At 38.2% G+C, this 18410-nt stretch overlaps 1 protein-coding gene across 2 annotated transcripts in view; it reads right to left on the reverse strand.

The window, feature by feature from the left end:
- RSRC1 (arginine and serine rich coiled-coil 1) overlaps positions 1-18410 on the reverse strand; it is a 342233-nt gene that overhangs the window by 118768 nt on the left and 205055 nt on the right. For both annotated transcript variants that reach the window (XM_070406915.1, XM_070406914.1), the window contains exon 6: positions 18056-18107. In XM_070406915.1, coding sequence (XP_070263016.1) covers positions 18056-18107 — 52 coding nt within the window. The remainder of the gene's footprint in view (positions 1-18055; positions 18108-18410) is intronic.

An 18410-nucleotide genomic window follows, 5' to 3' on the forward strand; every position in this document is an offset into this window, starting at 1 on the left:
ACATTGAATGGTTCTAATTTATATCATTTCCCTGTACTAAGTGTGACCATAAGAACAGTAATTTTCAATGATATCTCTGAAGAAGCATCATCAAATGTGAAGGTGGTTTGGAGAAAGCTCTGTACTTGTAGTTGGGATCAAAAGTCTGGAGGACTATGCCCTTAAACTCACAATATGGCTAACTCCAGGTAGTTTTCTAAGCTTAAACACAGCAAAAAGTGGATGAAAGGAATATGGTTAAGTAAAAGATTAATAGAGTTGACTAAATAAAACTTTTAAAATTATATATATATATATAACAGCCTAAGTGACCATTACGACCGACTGACCAGTGGACTGGTCGCTATGATGTGCACTAACCACCAGGGAGCAGACGCTCAACACAGGAGCTGCCCCCTGGTGGTCAGTGTGCTCCCCCAGCCAATCTCCCGCGGCTGGCCAACCTCCCGCGGTCCCTCCCCCCAGCTGGCCGGCCCCAATCAGCCCTGATAGGGACTGGGTGAGACGCCCCGATCACAGACCAGGCTGAGGGACCCCACCTGTGCACAAATTCATGCACCAGGCCTCTAGTATGTCATAATTAGCAAATAAGATAAAAAAGAAACATCATCCTAGGAATAACACACAAAAACAACAGATACAAATATTGATAAGATATTAAGAACAGAGAAAAGTCAATAAGAAAAACACTAATTGCCAACGAGAGTTAACACTGAAAAGACAAGCTTATAAAATAATTATTGGGAAAACATAATGAACTAATTATAAAATGGTATGACACAGTTTACACCATACATGTTATTCATATCAATAAATGTCAACAGGCTTAATTCACCTATTAAACAGATTTTCAAATTAATTTGAAAAAGACCTGACTATAAGCTGCACATAAAGACACCAAAAACAAAATAATTCATAAAGTCTAAAAATAAAAGAGATGGGCAAAGTACCACCAAAGGCATGAGCCATGAAAGAAATAACTGCTAAACTGGATGTCATTAAAATTAAAATTTTGCTCTGTGAAAAACAATGTCAAGAGAATGAGAATGCCAGTCACAAACTGGGCAAAAACATTTGCAAAAGACACATCTGATAATGGACTGTTATCTAAAATATACAAAGAACACTTAAAATTCAACAATAAGAAAACAAACAACCCAATTTTAAAATGAGAGGAATAAAACTTAACAGATACCTTATCAAAGAATATATACAGATGGTAAATAAAAATATAAAAATGTTTAACAATGTCATTAGGAAATTACAAATAAAAACAACAATGAGATACCATTATACACCTATTAGAATGGCCAAAATGAGAGGAGGTGGAGCAACAGAAAATCACAATTATTGCTGATGGGAATGCAAAAATGGTATAGCCACTTTGTAAAATAATCTGGTAGCTACTCACAAAACTAAACAGACTTCGTACCACGTGATTCAGCAGCTGCACCCCTTGGTATTTACCCAAAGGAGCTGAAAACATATCCATACAAAAACCTGCACATGAAACTAGAATAGCCAAAGCATTCTGAAATAAGAACAAAATTGAAGGACTTCCTAACTGCTTTCAAAACTCACTATAGAGCTACAGTAATCATGGCAGTGTAGAACTGGCAAAAGGATAGATAGGCATATAGATCAACAGAACAGAACAGAGAATTCATAATAGACCTAGTTATATTTGGGCAACTGAAATTTTACAAAAGTACAAAGACGATTCAGTGGAGAAAAATATCTTTCAACAATGTTACTGGGTCAATTAGATAACCACATGCAAAAACAAAACAAACAAACAAAAAAACTTCAACCCATACTTCACACAATACACATAAAATACTTTAAAACAGGACATAGTTCTCAAAGTAAAATTCAAACTATGAAAATTCTAGAAGAAAACAGAAGCAAGTCCTTGTGTTTGCTTGTTAGGCAAAAATTTCTTAGATATTACACTGAAAGCACCAACACAAAAGAAAAATCAGATAAACTGGACTTCACATTAAGGACTTCTCAAAAGACACTGTTAAGAGAATGTAAATATGCCATAAAATATAAAAATATTTGCAAATCACATCTTATAAAGAACTTTTACCCAGAATATATATAACTTTCAAAACGCAGCTAGTGAAAAACAAATAATCCAATTTTTTAAAATGGGAAAAGAGGATCTGTGATGGCAAACAAGCACATAAAGAAATGCTCAACAACATTCATCATAAAGGAAATTCGATTAAAACCACAATGAAATACCTCAGTACACCCACTGGAATGAACAAAGAAAAACAAAAACTATACTACTAAGTACTGACAAGGATGTAAAACAACTTCATTTCTCATAGACAATGTAAAATGGTCTAGCCACTTTGGAAAACACTTTCTCATAAAGTTAAACATAAAATTATACTATCCAGCAATCCTAGTCATAGGTATTTACCCAAGTGGAACAAAAACTTATGTCCACACAAAATCCTATTGACAATGTCATATTGGTTTAGTTCATAATCGTCCAAAATTGAAAACCTAAATACTTTCCAATAATTCCACCCTATGGAATACTACTCAGTAATAAAAGAAGAAAATATTGATATATGCAACAACATGGATAAATCTCAAAAGTATTATACTAGGTCAAAGAAGCCAGACTTAAAAAGCTGCTTAATATATGGTTCCATTTACATGACATATTGGAAGTGTCAAAACTGTAGGGACAAAAAATAGTTCAGTGTTTCCAGGAGCTAGGAATGATGGGAGAGGTTCATGACAAGGATAATGGGGAAATCCTGATGATGAAATTGTTCTATATCTGGTTTTTTTTTTAAATATAGTTTTATTGATTTCAGAGAGAGGGAGAGAGAGAAACATCAATGATGAGAGAGAATCATTGATTGGCTGCCTCCTGCATGCCCCCTACTGGGGATCGAGCCTGCAACCTAGGCATGTATCCTTGATCAGAATCAAACCCTTTAGTCTGCATGCTGAAGCTCTATCTGCTAAGCCAAACCGGCTAGAGCTGTTCTATATCTTAACTAGAGGCCTGGTGCACGAATTCGTGCACGGGTGGGATTCTTTGGCCTGACTGGCAATCGGGGCTGATTGGGGCCAATCAGGGCCAGTCGGTGGGGGGAGGGACAAGGGAGGTTAGCTGGCTGCGGTAGGTTGGCTATGGGAGTGCACTGACCACCAGGGGGCAGCTCCTGCGTTGAGTGTCTGCCCCCTGGTGGTCAGTGCGCGTCATAGCAACCAGTCGACTGGTCATTTAGTCAACCAGTCGTAACGGTTGCTTAGGCTTTTATATATAGATTCTGGGTGTTGTTACACACTGTTTGCACTTTTCAAAAATCAAAGAATTCACACTAAAAAGTGTATTTTATTTATTAATTTAAAAAGCATTTTTTAAAGAAAATAAACAGGCAAGTATAGGTGAAAATATTTATAAAGTATAAAACTGACTTGTATTCTGAATATATAAATAAATGTATAGGTCAATAATATAAACAATTCCTTTAAAATGGACAACAGATACAAGCAGATACTTTACAAGAGTATTCAGATGACAAATGATTGCATGAAAAGATGTTCAACCTCATGAATTATCACAAGAATGCACTTTAGAGACAAATGGAATATAACACATTCCAAAAGAATTGCTGAAATTAAACAGCAGAATACTGACAACACCAAGCGATGTCAAGGATGAGGAAAAAATGGGACTTTCACCCATCACTGTAAAAACACAAAATGGTATAGCCACTTTGGAAAAAACAGTTTGGCAGTTTCTTATCAAGTTAAAATGGCACAACTATGTAACCAAGCAATCCAATTCCTAAATGTTTATTCAAGAGAAATGAAAATATGTTTATAAAGACTTGTACTCAAAATGTTCATATAAGTTTTAATCATTAAATCCATAAGCTGGGAACAATCCACCAGTCCACCAACTGCTGAATGAATGAACAGACTGGTATGGCCCTGCAATGGAATACTACTCAGCAATAATAAGAAGTGATGCTCACAACAATGCAGACAAATTTGAAAAGCATATGCCAAGTGAAAGACCACAGACAAGAGTCTACATACTCTATGATTCCATTTATATGGCATTCTGAAGCTAGCAAAACGACAGTGACATAAAGCAGATTAGTGGTTGCTAAGTCCTGAAATGGGGAAAGAGAATTGACTTCAAAGGAGTACAAGGGAACTTTCTGGACTAATGTAAATGTTCTTTATAAAAAATGTTGTTGGTAGTTACATGACTGTATATATTTTCAAAACTCACTAAATTTCATAATAAATATTGGGGAACTTTAAAAAGTTTAAGTTAAACCTTTATTATAACCGCTTAGGTTCTCTTCATAATTACAAAACAATCAGAAATTAAAACAAGCCAAAGAAAATTTTAATAACCTTAAATCCCACACCCAGGGATAATAACCACTATTAACATTTTGATATTAATACCAGAATATTTCAATGTAAATATAAACTTTTGGTCAAAACTAAAATAGAACCACTCTTCATTTCATACTGTTCAGGACCTTCCATTTTTTGAATTCCAAAATAGAAAATAAATATTTTCTATTTCAATAAATACACTGTGTACATTAAAAAGGAAAAACAAACTATGCTATAATTGTCCTAGTTGTAAATAAACACCAAAAATTTCTACTGTATAATGTCTTTTGCTGCCATTAATTATTTCAACATTTACAAAACTTGTTTTTATTAACATATAACTCAATTTAATTCACAGTTCTTAAGTTCCCAAAGAAATGTATTTTCTAGTTTTGTTAAAAAATTCAAATAAATCCTTCATATAAATAGAACAAAGTTTTAACTTTTATGGGATGACATAACAATTAAAAAATAACAGTTAACATTAAATATTTTTTTGGAAAACAGAAATGATTTTTTGCTGATTTGTTACCATCGACTCTAAATTTAGGAGAAGATGTTATACTCACACACAAAAAGGGTCACTCTATTTAAACAGGTTTTTTTTTTTATTATTATTATTATCATGAAAGAAAAAAGAAACCCCAGGGTCTAAAATGTAATGAGTGATCCTATTAGTTCCACCAGACTAAAATCATACAGTCTACGTATGTGGTCTTTTCAGCCACATCTGTCATGAACCATTTTTACATCACAAAATGCAAAATACTGAGCACTGATTTACTAGATGAGACCTGGGAAAGTATTCATCATTTGCTTTCCCCCAAAAGAAAAACTGCCTCATAGGAAGATAGGTGACTGTTCTTTGCAGAGCATACCTAAAACTTACACACTTTAGAATCAAATCTTAATATAATTCGAGCAACAAAGCAAAAACTATGATGAAGTAAAGGATTAAATAAAATTTTTAAAAAGAACACAAGAAATCTCAATCATGGCTTCTCAAAATCTAAATATTTTGCTTGGCTAGAAAACACAGATCAATTATTTACAATATTTATAATATATAAAAACATTAAAAAGTGCTTACCACATAGATGCTAAATGAATGACAAACTTAATATTTAAATATTTCATGAAACACAATTTTATTAAGTACCTTATTACTGATTTGCTATTCCTCCTTGAAAAGTTCTGCTACATAAAATGAAATTTTTACTTAATATAAAAATATATAATATAGAAGGGTTTTGAATTAATTCTTTGACTTATCTGAAATCTGTATTGATCACTCTTTGGTACATTTCTTTACATAGTATTATTTTACTCTCACAAAAAAAAACAGACCAACAATTTTCCTTATAGGAAAAGGTTGGTTATCAGTCAAAAATGTTTAATGGCTTAAATTCAGAAATATTAAAAGGTGATTAATAAAAACTCATTACATAATTCTGTTTCAAATCATTTATTGACAATTATTCTAAAACCATTGAAAAAGAAACTGCAACCTTAATATATAAACAAACATCCAAATTTTATACACTTGTCAATCTTTCAATAATGAAGTCTAAGGGAAAATAAATTCACAGATACCCAAGTGAATTGGCAACTGTAAGTGACAGAAGCCCTTCTAAATCCTCTGTTTACACTGGGGATTAGTGGAGTAGATTTTGAGTTGCAAACTGAACAGTCCATGGTCAAGGGAACCTGCTCCTGTCAGCCCGCAGGGCATAAGGACAAAGCATGGTCCTGGTAGGAAGTGACCCATAAACGTATTCCTACTCAGGATTTATACAAAGCCAGTCTGCCTCACAGAAACTCCATATGACCATTAACTGGCCTGCAAGGCCTGCCAGGAGGCCTAATTACAGGTCTACAGAGCCCAATAACAAAAGCTGAAGGGCTTTAGCCTAGGGATGATCTGCTTTATACTGACTTGAGAGAGTCCATATAGAAGACCCAAAAGAAAGAGGTTTAGCTTTAAAATTCTCCCCAGAGATCCAGCATTGTACTCGAGTCTAGAAAGCCCACATGCAACATACTTCAGCTAGGCTTAAACGTACCAGCCTCTCAAAATTAACATTCAACTACTGTCTGCTTAACATCTGCTCAAACATGGCAAGTTGCTGTGGTATTGTTTGACTCTAGCTAATAGCTTTCTTCTTACTAAATATTATTAGGGATAAATAATGGTCACTCAAATATAAACATGTAACTGATGCTAAAACAACTTATACTTTTTAAAAGCAATTTACTTAATGATACTCCTTAGGAAACACTATTATATCTTTTTGGCTTGACATTAAGCCAAAATTCTCGTTCAGAATTGGAAGCTGGAAGTTAAATTAACATTATTAATTTGATTTTGTATACAAGCTATTACATTTTATGTAGAATTTCTGAAGTTTGCAGAAACCATATTTGATAACAAAATGGTTTGAAGCAATGCCCAAGTCAATTAAAACTATTTAAGATTTCATTCATTTATTTCTTTTGAAAAGCACCATTCTTAATTCTTGGTAACTTCTAACTGTATATTCATACTGGTATGAGAAAGATGTCTGGCTCTATATCTCTTCTTTCATTATGTCACAAAGCCACTTGGTTTTTGTTTGTTTTTACAGAACATTTGGTTGCAGTTAGGTGCTGTTCTAACTACATTACCACATTAACTTATTTAGGGCTCATAAAAACTCTAAAAACACATTATTATTATTCCCATTTCATAAATGAAAAATACGATGTTCACCAAGCTTTAACAACTTTCCAATGATTTTTTCAGTGAGGAATGGAGCTAGAAAAGGCACCCAGGCCATCTGACTTGAGAACTTAACCACCATAGTATACCACCTTTCAGAACAATTGCTAACATTTACTCAATACTTACTATGCACAGGCAAGTTCTAAGTGTTTTGCAAATGTTAACTCATTTAAACTGCATAACAACAGCACTAGCAGTTATGTACTATTAATATATCCACTTATAGTTGATGAAAATAAAACAGAGTAAATGGGAAATTAAATGCCCAAGCTCACAAAGGCAGTTAGTGAAGTTGGATATGAATATATACTGCCAACACACAACCAAGCAGTAGCCAAAATGAGGGGGGAAAAACTCTGACAGCTACTTATCTAGATAAAATAAAATTAATTTTTCAATCACTTGCTCTATTTTTCAGGTTTGTTCTACATGAAAGCCTCTCTCACAATAGATCAGGCTATGTCTTGGACTCACACATCAGTGGTTAGAAACCTACAGAGCAAAACACCTGTCAGTTTTAAACCAGGGTAGTAGGATGGCTTTCTATGCTCCCTGGAAATGATATAGCATTATCCTGTCAATCTCATTTGTAGTTCTCAATACCACAAATATTTAAAGTTAGACTGAACTTTAGACAGTATTGAGATTTTCAAGATCATATGGCTATGAAGAAAAAGGTCAGGACTTGGCTTAGTAGGTAATGACTTAGAATAAAACCTAAGGCGGTAGAAGACAGAGTAAGGCACTTATGACTTACTAGAGGCCCGGTGCATGAATTCATGCACGGGTGCGATCCGGCTGGCCGGCCCTGATTGGGGCTGATCGGGCAGGGCCAGCCAGAGGGAAAGGACGCAGGAAGTTGGCAGGCCGGCCCCACCTGTGATCGGGGTGGAGGGGCAATCGGTGGAGGGGCCGGCCAGGGGGAGGGGCTGTGGGTGATTTGCAGGACAGCCCCGCCCCCAATCAGGGTAGGGGGACTATCAGGGCGGGGCCATGCCCCCTGGTCAAAGTCCTGGTTGAGGGGACAATTTGCATATTAGCCTTTTATTATATAGGATTCCTAAGCATAGCTTCTTACCTGGATATAATGTGCAAGGGTGTGTATCTCATCTATCTTTTAAATAATATAACTAGAGGCCCGGTGCACAAAAATTTGTGCACTCGGGGGGGGGGGGGGTCCCTCAGCCTGGCCTGTGCCCTCTCGCAGTCTGGGACCCCTTGGGGGATGACCACCTGCTGGCTTAGGCCTGTTCCCCGGGGGATTGGGCCTAAGCTGGCAATCAGACATCCCTCTGGCATCTCGGCAGCCCTGGGGGATGTCCACTTGCCAGCGGGGAGCAGACCTAAGCTGCAGTCGGACATCCTTAGCACTGCTGAGGAGGCAGGAGAGGCTCCCACCACCACCGCTGTTTCCTGCAGCCATCAGCCTGGCTTGTGGCTGAGCAGAGCTCCCCCATGTGGGAGTGCACTGACCACCAGAGGGCAGCTCCTGCATTGAGTGTCTGCCCCCTGGTGGTCAGTGTGTGTCATAGTGACCAGTCATTCCCAGTCTTTCTGCTGTTAGGGTCAGTTTGCATATTACCCTTTTACTATATAGGATAGAGGCCTGGTGCACGGGTGGGGGCCGGCTGGTTTGCCCTGAAGGGTGTCCCGGATAAGGGTGAGGGTCCTGCTTGAGTGCCTGGCCAGTCTGGGTGAGGGGCTGATGGCTGTTTGCAGCTGGTCACACCCCCTTCAGGGTGGGGGTCCCCACTGGGGTGCCTGGCCAGTCTGGGTGAGGGGCTGAGGGCCATTTTCAGGCTGGCCGGTGACTGAAGCTCCCAGACTCTCCTTTTTTCTTTTATTTTTTTTTTTATTCTGGGGTTTGTTTACCTTCTATAATTGAAACTTTGTTGCCGTCACTAGAGCTCAGAGCCGGCTCCTGCTCGCTCCCAGCTCTGAGGCCACAGCCTGCTGAAAGCAGGTATCTGGGGTTTGTTTAGCTTCTATAATTGAAACTTTGTTGCTTTCGGAGCGCAAAGCCGGGCCACGGCAGGCAGGGAACCTTGGCTTCCTCCATCACTGGAGCAAGCAAGCCTCCTGCTCGCCTCAGCTGTGTGGCTGCCGGCCGTCATCTTAGTTGGCAATTAATTTGCATATCGCCCTGATTAGCCAATGGGAAGCGTAGTGAAGGTACGGTCAATTACCCTTTTTGCCCTTTATTAGATAGGATACTTAACCAGCTTCTAATCCAGCAAGGGACTCTGAAATGCATGACCTTAGGTTTATGACAAAAACATTGGCAGGCATAAAACATTACCCTAAAAATTTTTTTTTTGCATTTTTTTTACCTTAAAAGTTTTTTTAAGTTATCAGAAACTGAACTATTAAGAGCACTCTAATAGTTAGGGGAAAGAACATTTTAACTGAAACTTTAATCCTTTTCTATTATCAATTAGAAAAAACTCATTTCAGAACCAAAGGTTTGTGTAAAGATAGAAATTATTTTATTGTAAGATAATTGTAGCATTACACCTAACAAAACCAGATAGGCATTTGGTGATATTTTCTATCACTCTTCTTTCTGCCGAACATAAATCAGGGATTTAACTTATGAAGAGAAATAGCTCAAATCAGAAATCATTGGATATGAGTCCTGGTTTTGTCACTTATTAGGTATGTGATCTTTTACAAATCATTTATGCTTTCAGGATATTTGTAAAATGAAACTAATTAGCTCTCAATGCAGTGATGTGAGCTGAATGATAAAAGATTTATGAAAGTGCTTTGAAAACTATAAAGCACAATACAAAGAGCTATAGATATAATTCAGAAAAGGAAATATTAAAAAGGTTTTATGATAAAGGTGATTTACCATACATGCACTAAAAATTTTCTATTTTTATTACAACATTAGAGCCATAATTATAAAGGTTACATGTGTCAGTAATTTTATTTAAAGTAAAATATTAAGGACAATTTAGAGACAATTATATCTTGTGAAAACTGTCATCTTTTTTCATGCTAATAAAACATATATATGTTTCAGAAAAATCTCTCCTTTAAATTGTTCTTCTAACCCATGAACATACTTGGCATAAGATAATATTGTGTTTTTGTGGAAAACCAAAATGTTTGGAAAGGTGCTAAAAAGTCAAACAACAGTGATAGCAAAAGTGATGGAGACAAGTCTTTAAGTAAACGTATTATTCCTTCTCCTTCCTGTGTGATAATCATGTTTTATTATGTTTTCTGTCATATACACTATCTTAAAATTTAAGATTAAAAAGCCATATTATTGTCATAGATCTTTTACATTTGAAGCGAGAAAATTTTTTCGTATGTTTATTTTAAATTCCATCAAACAGTGGTTAAAATGAGCACACTAGGATTCAAAGGTTAAATTTTCAATTATCCAGATAATTTGTTTCTCCACAATACTTATTCACCAAATATTAATAGCTGAAATTCTATTTAGTATAGTACCCCTCACTACAGGAGCTGTTAGAACTGTTGGGAAAGACTTAAAAGTTTTAGATATGGCCTTCAGAAGTTTATCATTCTATTGGGAAAATATGTCCAGCACTCATGAAAAAAATAATATCAGCAGTATGTGAGTAAATATCAACATAGTGTTTACAGACAAGGACAAAAAGAATTCAAAGGAAGAGAGAAAGATCATGTGCTGAAATGCTCAGAAAAATCATATGGAAATTTATTTGAATGTGTCCTAAGTGTTTAAAGAGGGGAAGAGTAAGAAGGAAGACATTTCTAGAAGGGATAAAATCCTGAGAAAAAGTACAGAAATGAATTCTAAGCAATAAATACAGTAAACTCTGTGGATCCACCATACAGAACCTTGGAACCTCAAGCATAGAAGTGTAAAATTGATTTTTTAAGCAACTGAGAGCCAATGAATAATTTCGAGCAAAGCAGTAGTATGACCAAATGGTGGCTGAGAAAGCATCATCTGGCAGTGGTATTCACAAAAAGCAATGTGAAATAAACATTTTTTGGTGGCTATCATTTGCCAGGCTCTGAACTAGGCACTTCATATATAATATTTATCTTCATCACAACCCTATAAGGTAGTTATTATCTTCCCCCTTAAAGATGAGAATAGTATGGAATAGAGAAGTCCCTAATCCTAAATACTTTCAAACAGGTAACCGAAATGTGAGACATGGTCAAGTGGACACATTAGGGGGCTGTACTAATATATTGCTGGTGAGAAAGTAATGTGGTTCAGCCACTATTTGGTGGTTTCTCAAAAAGCTAAACAGAGTTACCAAATGACCCCACAATTATACTCCTAGGTATACACCCCCCAAATTACAAACAGGTACTAAAAAAAAAAGTGCACCTACAATAACAAAAGAGAAAGATGCAAATTGACTGTACCTTCACAATGTCCCACAGCCAATCAGGAGTATGCAAATTAACCCAACAAAGATGGCAGGTTATTTGCATACACAGGCGCCAAGCAGCCTAGGTCCAGGGGATGGGCATCCTAAGACCCAAGCCACTCTGAGCCTGTAGGCCCGTGCATAGGCCCGAAGTGGCCGGGGTCCCGGAACGCCCCCGGCCACTCCGGGCCTACATGCGCAGGAGCCGAGCAGCCAGGGGTGGGGCAGGAACATCCCCGGGACCCAGGCACTCTGAGCCAGTGCACGCACAAGCGGCTGGGAGCGGGGCGAGAACGTCCCCCGCAGCGAGCAAGCAGTCCCCCACAGCAAGCGAGCACATAGCAGGGCCTTGCTTGCCCCTGGCTGTGTCAGCAAGGGGCAAGCAGTCCCCTGCAGTGAGTGAGCAGACAGCAGGGCCCTGCTTGCCCGTGGCCATGGCAGCGAGGGGCAAGAAGTCCCCCGCAGGGCCCCCACATAGAGCAGACACCAGGGCCTGCAGTGGCGTCAAGCAGGCAGGTTCGCAGAGAGCAGAGGACCACGGGGAGCAGGCCTAAACCGTCAGTAGGACATCCCCTGAGGACTCCCAGATTGGAGAGGGTGTAGGTCAGGCTGAGGGACCCCCCCTACCCCTGCACAAATTTCGTGCACCGAGCCCCTAGTATACATGTATGTGTATATGAATGTTCAGAGCAACACTGTTCACAATAGCCAAAAGGTAGAAATGACCCAAATTTCCATCAATATATAAATGAATAAACAAATGGTGTATATACATACAATGACAACAGAAATAAAATACTGACACATGCTATAACATGGCTGTACCCCAAAACATCATGTTAAGTGAAAGAAGCCAAACAAACATGGTCACACATTGTATGATTTCATTTACATAAAATTCCAGAATAGGTAAGTTCATAGAGAAAGAGGGCCAACTGGTGGTTGCCAGGACTGGTGGTAAGGGAAGTGAAGAGAAAGCTGCATAATAGAAAGAGGCTGTACTTTGGAGTGATGCAAATCTTTTAGAACTAGATAGAGGTGGTGGTTATTATAAAACATTCTGAATGTATTTAATGCCACTTTAAATACATCCATAAAAATACATATGTAATTGTTCAACTTGAACAATTATGATTCATTTTATATTATATAAATTTCATCTCAATAAATTATAGAGAACTATAGTAAACCAGAAAATATAAAAATCTGTCATACTCCATTTAAAAAATTCTGTTTGGGCTAATGAAATTGCTCAAGGTCATAGGATGAGTAGGAAGCAGAACTAGGACCCTTCTGCTATTCACTGCCATCTCTCTGCAGAAGAACTAAAGCAAGACACCAATTAGGGGGTAATGATTAATTAGCCTTTGGGTGAAATGGTTGGTGTCTAGACTAAGGAGATGGCAGTGGGAAAGGTAATAAAGGCATAAATATAAAAATATTCAAAATAAGAGTCATTAATTCTAGGTGAATGATTGAAAAAAATGTCAAGGTTTTGAATCTTAAAAGTATTTTTAAAAAGGAAAAAATTCAAGGCAGAAACAGTTTGCAATTGGATTTACTCAGTATTATAGAATAAATCATGAACTAAAGTTACAATTTAGATTCAGTTTTAAAAATTTATACAATTGCCGAAACTGGTTTGGCTCAGTGGACAGAGCGTCGGCCTGGGGACTGAAGGGTCCCAGGTTCGATTCCGGTCAAGGGCATGTACCTGGGTTGCGGGCACATACCCAGTGGGGGGTGTGCAGGAGGCAGCTGGTTGATGTTTCTCTCTCGTCGATGTTTCTAACTCTCTATCTCTCTCCCTTCCTCTCTGTAAAAAATCAATAAAATATATTTTAAAAAAAAATTTATACAATTTGCATCCTTCTGTATCTTATTGCCACTTGAAGATTTAAAAAGCAACCTTAGATAGAACCTTAACTGTTAAACAAGAGATACAAAATTGAGTTTCCATTGCAACTTGGCAATGAACCTGAAAAAAGAGTCTATCTAAATCTGAAGACTTAGCATAGCAAAATATAAAAATGTAACAGTGTAGTGCATATAAAATATAATTATAAATACAATAAAATCTGATTTCAAATTCATGTTTGGTATAATATGCATGACATCCTACAATTACATTTTGCTTAATGTTACTTTGCTCTTTCAAAATCATACCACTAATAATCATTGCCAAATGTTCAAAATGTATTTTAATTTCAAATTAGTAATATTAACATTCACTAATAAATCAATAACAATGCAATGGTTATATATAAAACTTTCTTCTGGGCCCCAAGTTAGAGGAAAAGACTGTGTATAATCAGCAAGTTTCTATATATACATCCTATCAGGCACATTATCAATACATATAAAAGGCTAAGTGACTGACGGGCCGGTCACTGGCAATCTATATCTATAAAAGCCCAGCGACGCTTCTGGCAGAACGACCAGAACAACTGGTCGCAATGACGCACACTAACAACCAGGGGGCAGACGCTCAATGCAGGAGCTGCCCCCTGGTCATCAGTGTGCTCCCACAGCAGGAGTGCTGCTCAGCAAGAAGCCGGGCTCACAGCTGGCGAGCACAGTGGCAGTGGTGGGAGCCTCTTCCGCCTCCGAGGCAGTTCTAAAAAGCAGCGAGCCAAGCTGTAAGGAGTGAGCAGGCGGGCGGTTAGGAGTGAGCAGGTGGGCAGTAAGGAGTGAGCAGGTGGTGGTTCCGTTAGGAGCAAGGGGTCCCGGATTGCAAGAGGGAAGTCTGACTGCTGATCAGGCCTAAACCAGCAGTCGGACATCCCCTGAGGGGTCCTGAATTGCGAGAGGGCTCAGGCCGGGCTGAGGGATACCACCCCCCATTCACGAATTTTGTGCATTGGGCCTCTTGTTTAAAAATAAACGTTGAATCACGCATGCGCAATACATAAAAAGCTCTCGCTGGCACCAATTGCACGCATGTGTTTCGATCTGTCATTGTCAATCATGAATTTGGTTGACACTTCTATTATACAGAAAGGGCAAATAGCGATATTAAAATATTTCTTCTAATTAATTTCCTTTCAATGTGCATGAATCCGTGCACCAGGCCACTAGTAGTAATTATAAGGCTGAAATAAACCCTGTCTCAAGAATCCAGCATACAGCCTTGTCTTTCCCTGTACCTGATTTTAAGGCCCCAAAGTTGAAAATGTTTTCTATGGAAACTCAACTAAACTCCAATGTGACACAATGGGCATGATTTGGCAGACCTTCCTACCCACCTACCTCAATCTTAGGCCTAGAGGAGACTTTAACTGCAAGCCTCACCAGACTGAGCTCAAGTTCTTTTATTCCCCTCTCTTTATTTCATTTGTTTACTTTTAATAATACAAAGGACACCTGGAATTCATCACTGAAAGGAGACCTGGAACTTTGACAATAAGACCTATATTTGCTTATATCCTACTCCCCTATCCATCCACCTGCTTCCTCTCTCCAGGCCAAGGGTTCTCATTAAAGACAGTACTAGATATTTTTCAAATGGGTATAATACATACAGCAAGTCATACAACGAAGCATATATTCATGTAACTGGAATAAAAAAGCAAAGTCTGGTAAAAATGGTTGATTAACAGTGGCAATGAAAAGTAGCACAGATTTTTTGGAAAAAAATTTAGCAAAAATGTATAAAAAGCGGCTTTAAAGATTAATACCCTCTAACCTCAGAAACTCATTTCTATAGAACCAATCCCAAGAAAACAATAAAAAAAGGAAAACACAATTTGTAACAAGATGTACATCACGGTGTTATTGATAGGAGGGAAAAGCTGGAGAAAACATATTTTCAATAAGAAGAAATTAATAAATAATGTTACATCTCACTAAAGTCTGTCCTTTCCTTATCCAGACCAATATATGTCTTTAAATTTGAAAACTGTCATAATATTTTGAAAGTTTCTCAAATACACAGAACCTAGCTTTTTATCCTTAATAGAATTTACAATGTTAAATTTTAAATAACGAGGAGTGACAGCTGGGACTGATATAAATAAGTTATACACTGTGAGGTTTGGACTGTCAGATTTGTATTATAATATGCTTCAAAATCATATTAAAAGATCAAGACATCAAAGAAAACTGTATAAAACTATGAAATGAAATTCTTTATAGTTGTATTGATGAAAAAATATTTTCTGAACTAAGCATCATAAATATTTTCCTTTAAAGCAAGAGTTTTTTTACTCAATTTATGAACTAAAACATATTATTCAAAACAAAATGCCACTAAAGAATGAGTGTATATTATGTAAATGACAGAAATCACATTAACTAGCTTTAGCCTATAGTTTAAAACACTATAACAAGAAACATTTTAATGTATCTTGTTTTCTACATAACTAAAGATAAAATGAATTAGGTTAATATCCTATATAATAAAAGTGTAATATGCAAATCGACTGAACAGCGGAACAACCAGTCAGCGAGGGGCGGGGCCAGCAAGCAGGCAGTGCCAAGGCCAGCCAAGGCACGTATCAACAGGCAGAGGGAGGGAACAGCGATGGGGAGGAGGGTGCGACCAGCGGCAGCGGAGGGGTGATGGGGGGGCCAGCACCATCCCCTGATCAGCTCATCCGGTCGCCTCCCGCAAAGGGAGGCCGGGCGGCAATGGCGGGTGATCCTGTCTGGTCGCCTCCCACAGAGGGAGGCCAGGCGGCGGCAGTGGCGGAGTGATGGGGGCGGTGCCGTCCCCTGATCGGCTGGCAAGGTCGCCTCTCTCAGAGGGAGGCCAGACTGTAGCTTAGGCTATTCCCCCTGGGGAGCAGGCCTAAGCCATCAGTAGGACATCCCCTGAGGACTCCCTGACTGTGAGAGGGTGCAGGCCGAGCGAGGGAACCCCCCAACCCCCAGTGCACAAATTTTCATGCATCAGGCCTCTAGTATAAAATATAAGTGAATTTTAAAGTAATATAGAGGGCTAAAGAGACTCATAGTCAAAATACTTACCAATTTTTATCCCTGTATGGTAAGTAACTTCTATTAGTGATTTATGAAGCTAGCATATCATTTATACTGGTGTTCCAAACTTTAGACCGTGAATATTTTGGGTCAGAATGCAAGAAGTAAATGCAAGCCAACCTTAAATCATAAGTACATATATATTTTCTCAATCAAGGCATACAAATAGCCAAAACCGGTTTGGCTCAGTGGATAGAGCGTCGGCCTGCGGACTGAGGGGTCCCGGGTTCGATTCCGGTCAAGGGCATGTACCTGGGTTGCGGGCACATCCCCGGTGGGGGTTGTGCAGGAGGCAGCTGATCGATGTTTCTCTCTCATCGATGTTTCTGACTCTCTATCTCTCTCCCTTCCTCTCTGTAAAAAATCAATAAAATATATTTTTAAAAAAGGCATACAAATATATAACTACTGTCATTTGGTAGTCTGAAATTACTTTTGACAGTAAAACAGAATTCTTATTTTATAATAGAAAATTATGGCCTCTAGTTAATAAATAAAACACATAGTATTTTAAGATTAGGTGGTATCCAGAACAAACTAACTAATGAATTAGTACAATGTAATTATAAAATTTCATTTACCTTGTTTCCTTTGGCTCAATAAAAACTTCAATCTAGAACTCACATCTTATACAAAAGTTAAATTAAAATAGATCATAATCTTAAATCTAAAATGTAAAAATATAAAACTTGTAGAAGAAAATGTAGGAGAAAATCTTCATGATGTAAGGTTAACCAAAAAAATTCTTAAACATTCCACCAAAAGTACCATCCATAAAAGACAAAGATCAATAAATTAAACTTAATCAAATTAAAACAAAAACAATCCTATATAATAAAGAGGTAATACGCAAATTGACCATCACTCCAACACACAAGATGGCCGCCCCCATGTGGTCAAAGATGGCTGGCAGGAGAGGGCAGTTGTGGGTGATCAGGCCAGCAGGGGAGAGCAGTTGGGAGGGACCAGGCCTGAAAGGGAGGGCAGTTGGGAGCGACCGGGCCAGCAGGGGAGGACAGTTAGGAGTGACCAGGCTGGCAGGGGAAGGCAGTTAGGTGCGACCAGGCTGGCAAGGGAGGGAAGTTAGGGGCAATCGGGCTGGCAGGGGAGCAGTTAGGCATCGATCAGGCTGGCAGGGGAGTGGTGAGGGGGTGATCAGGCTGGCAGGCAGAAGCGGTTAGGGGCAATCGGGCAGGCAGGCGAGCAGTTGGGAACCAGCAGTTCTGGATTGTAAGAGGGATGTCCCAGATTGGAGAGGGTGCAGGCTGGGCTGAGGGACACACACCCCCTCCCCACCCCGGGTACGAATTTCATGTGCACTGGGCCTCTAGTTTTATAAATAAAAAGGTAAAGAATGACCTTTTAGTATTATACTGCAACAATAAATATTTAAGGTAAAATACAGTCATACATACAATCTAGAGCTCATAAATTTGTGAGGATAAATGAAAATAGGTGTTTTTCTCTTTGACCCACCTGTAAGCATGCTAGGATTTATTTCAAGGGTTTTCATTTAAAATTAATTATCAATACTTACCAGCAGCTTCAAGAACCAACTGTAGTCTGGCTTTGGCCTGTTCAGCTGGTGGCTAAAAATCAACCATAAAAGACATTTACAGGTCAGTTTTAATAGATGGAGCTTTAAATTAATGCATTGTTATGTGACTATCAGAAAATATAGAGAACTTTATAATAATCAGTATTAACATCCATCCACATTTTAACAACATTCCATCACAGCAGCCCTACCAATCTGCTTTCTCACCTTAGTAATCAAATCATATTTTTCATTAATATGATGCAAGAATTAAGTTTTTCTATTTTTTTTTTTTTACTGGAAAAGGTTTTGTTTACTACCTAACACTGTACCAATCGGCAATAGCCTAAATAAC

Source organism: Myotis yumanensis, unplaced genomic scaffold (genome assembly GCF_028538775.1).
Source record: "Myotis yumanensis isolate MYYU_CA2020_CCGP unplaced genomic scaffold, mMyoYum1.0.hap1 SCAF_2, whole genome shotgun sequence".
In the NCBI taxonomy this organism is placed as follows: Eukaryota; Metazoa; Chordata; class Mammalia; order Chiroptera; family Vespertilionidae; genus Myotis; species Myotis yumanensis.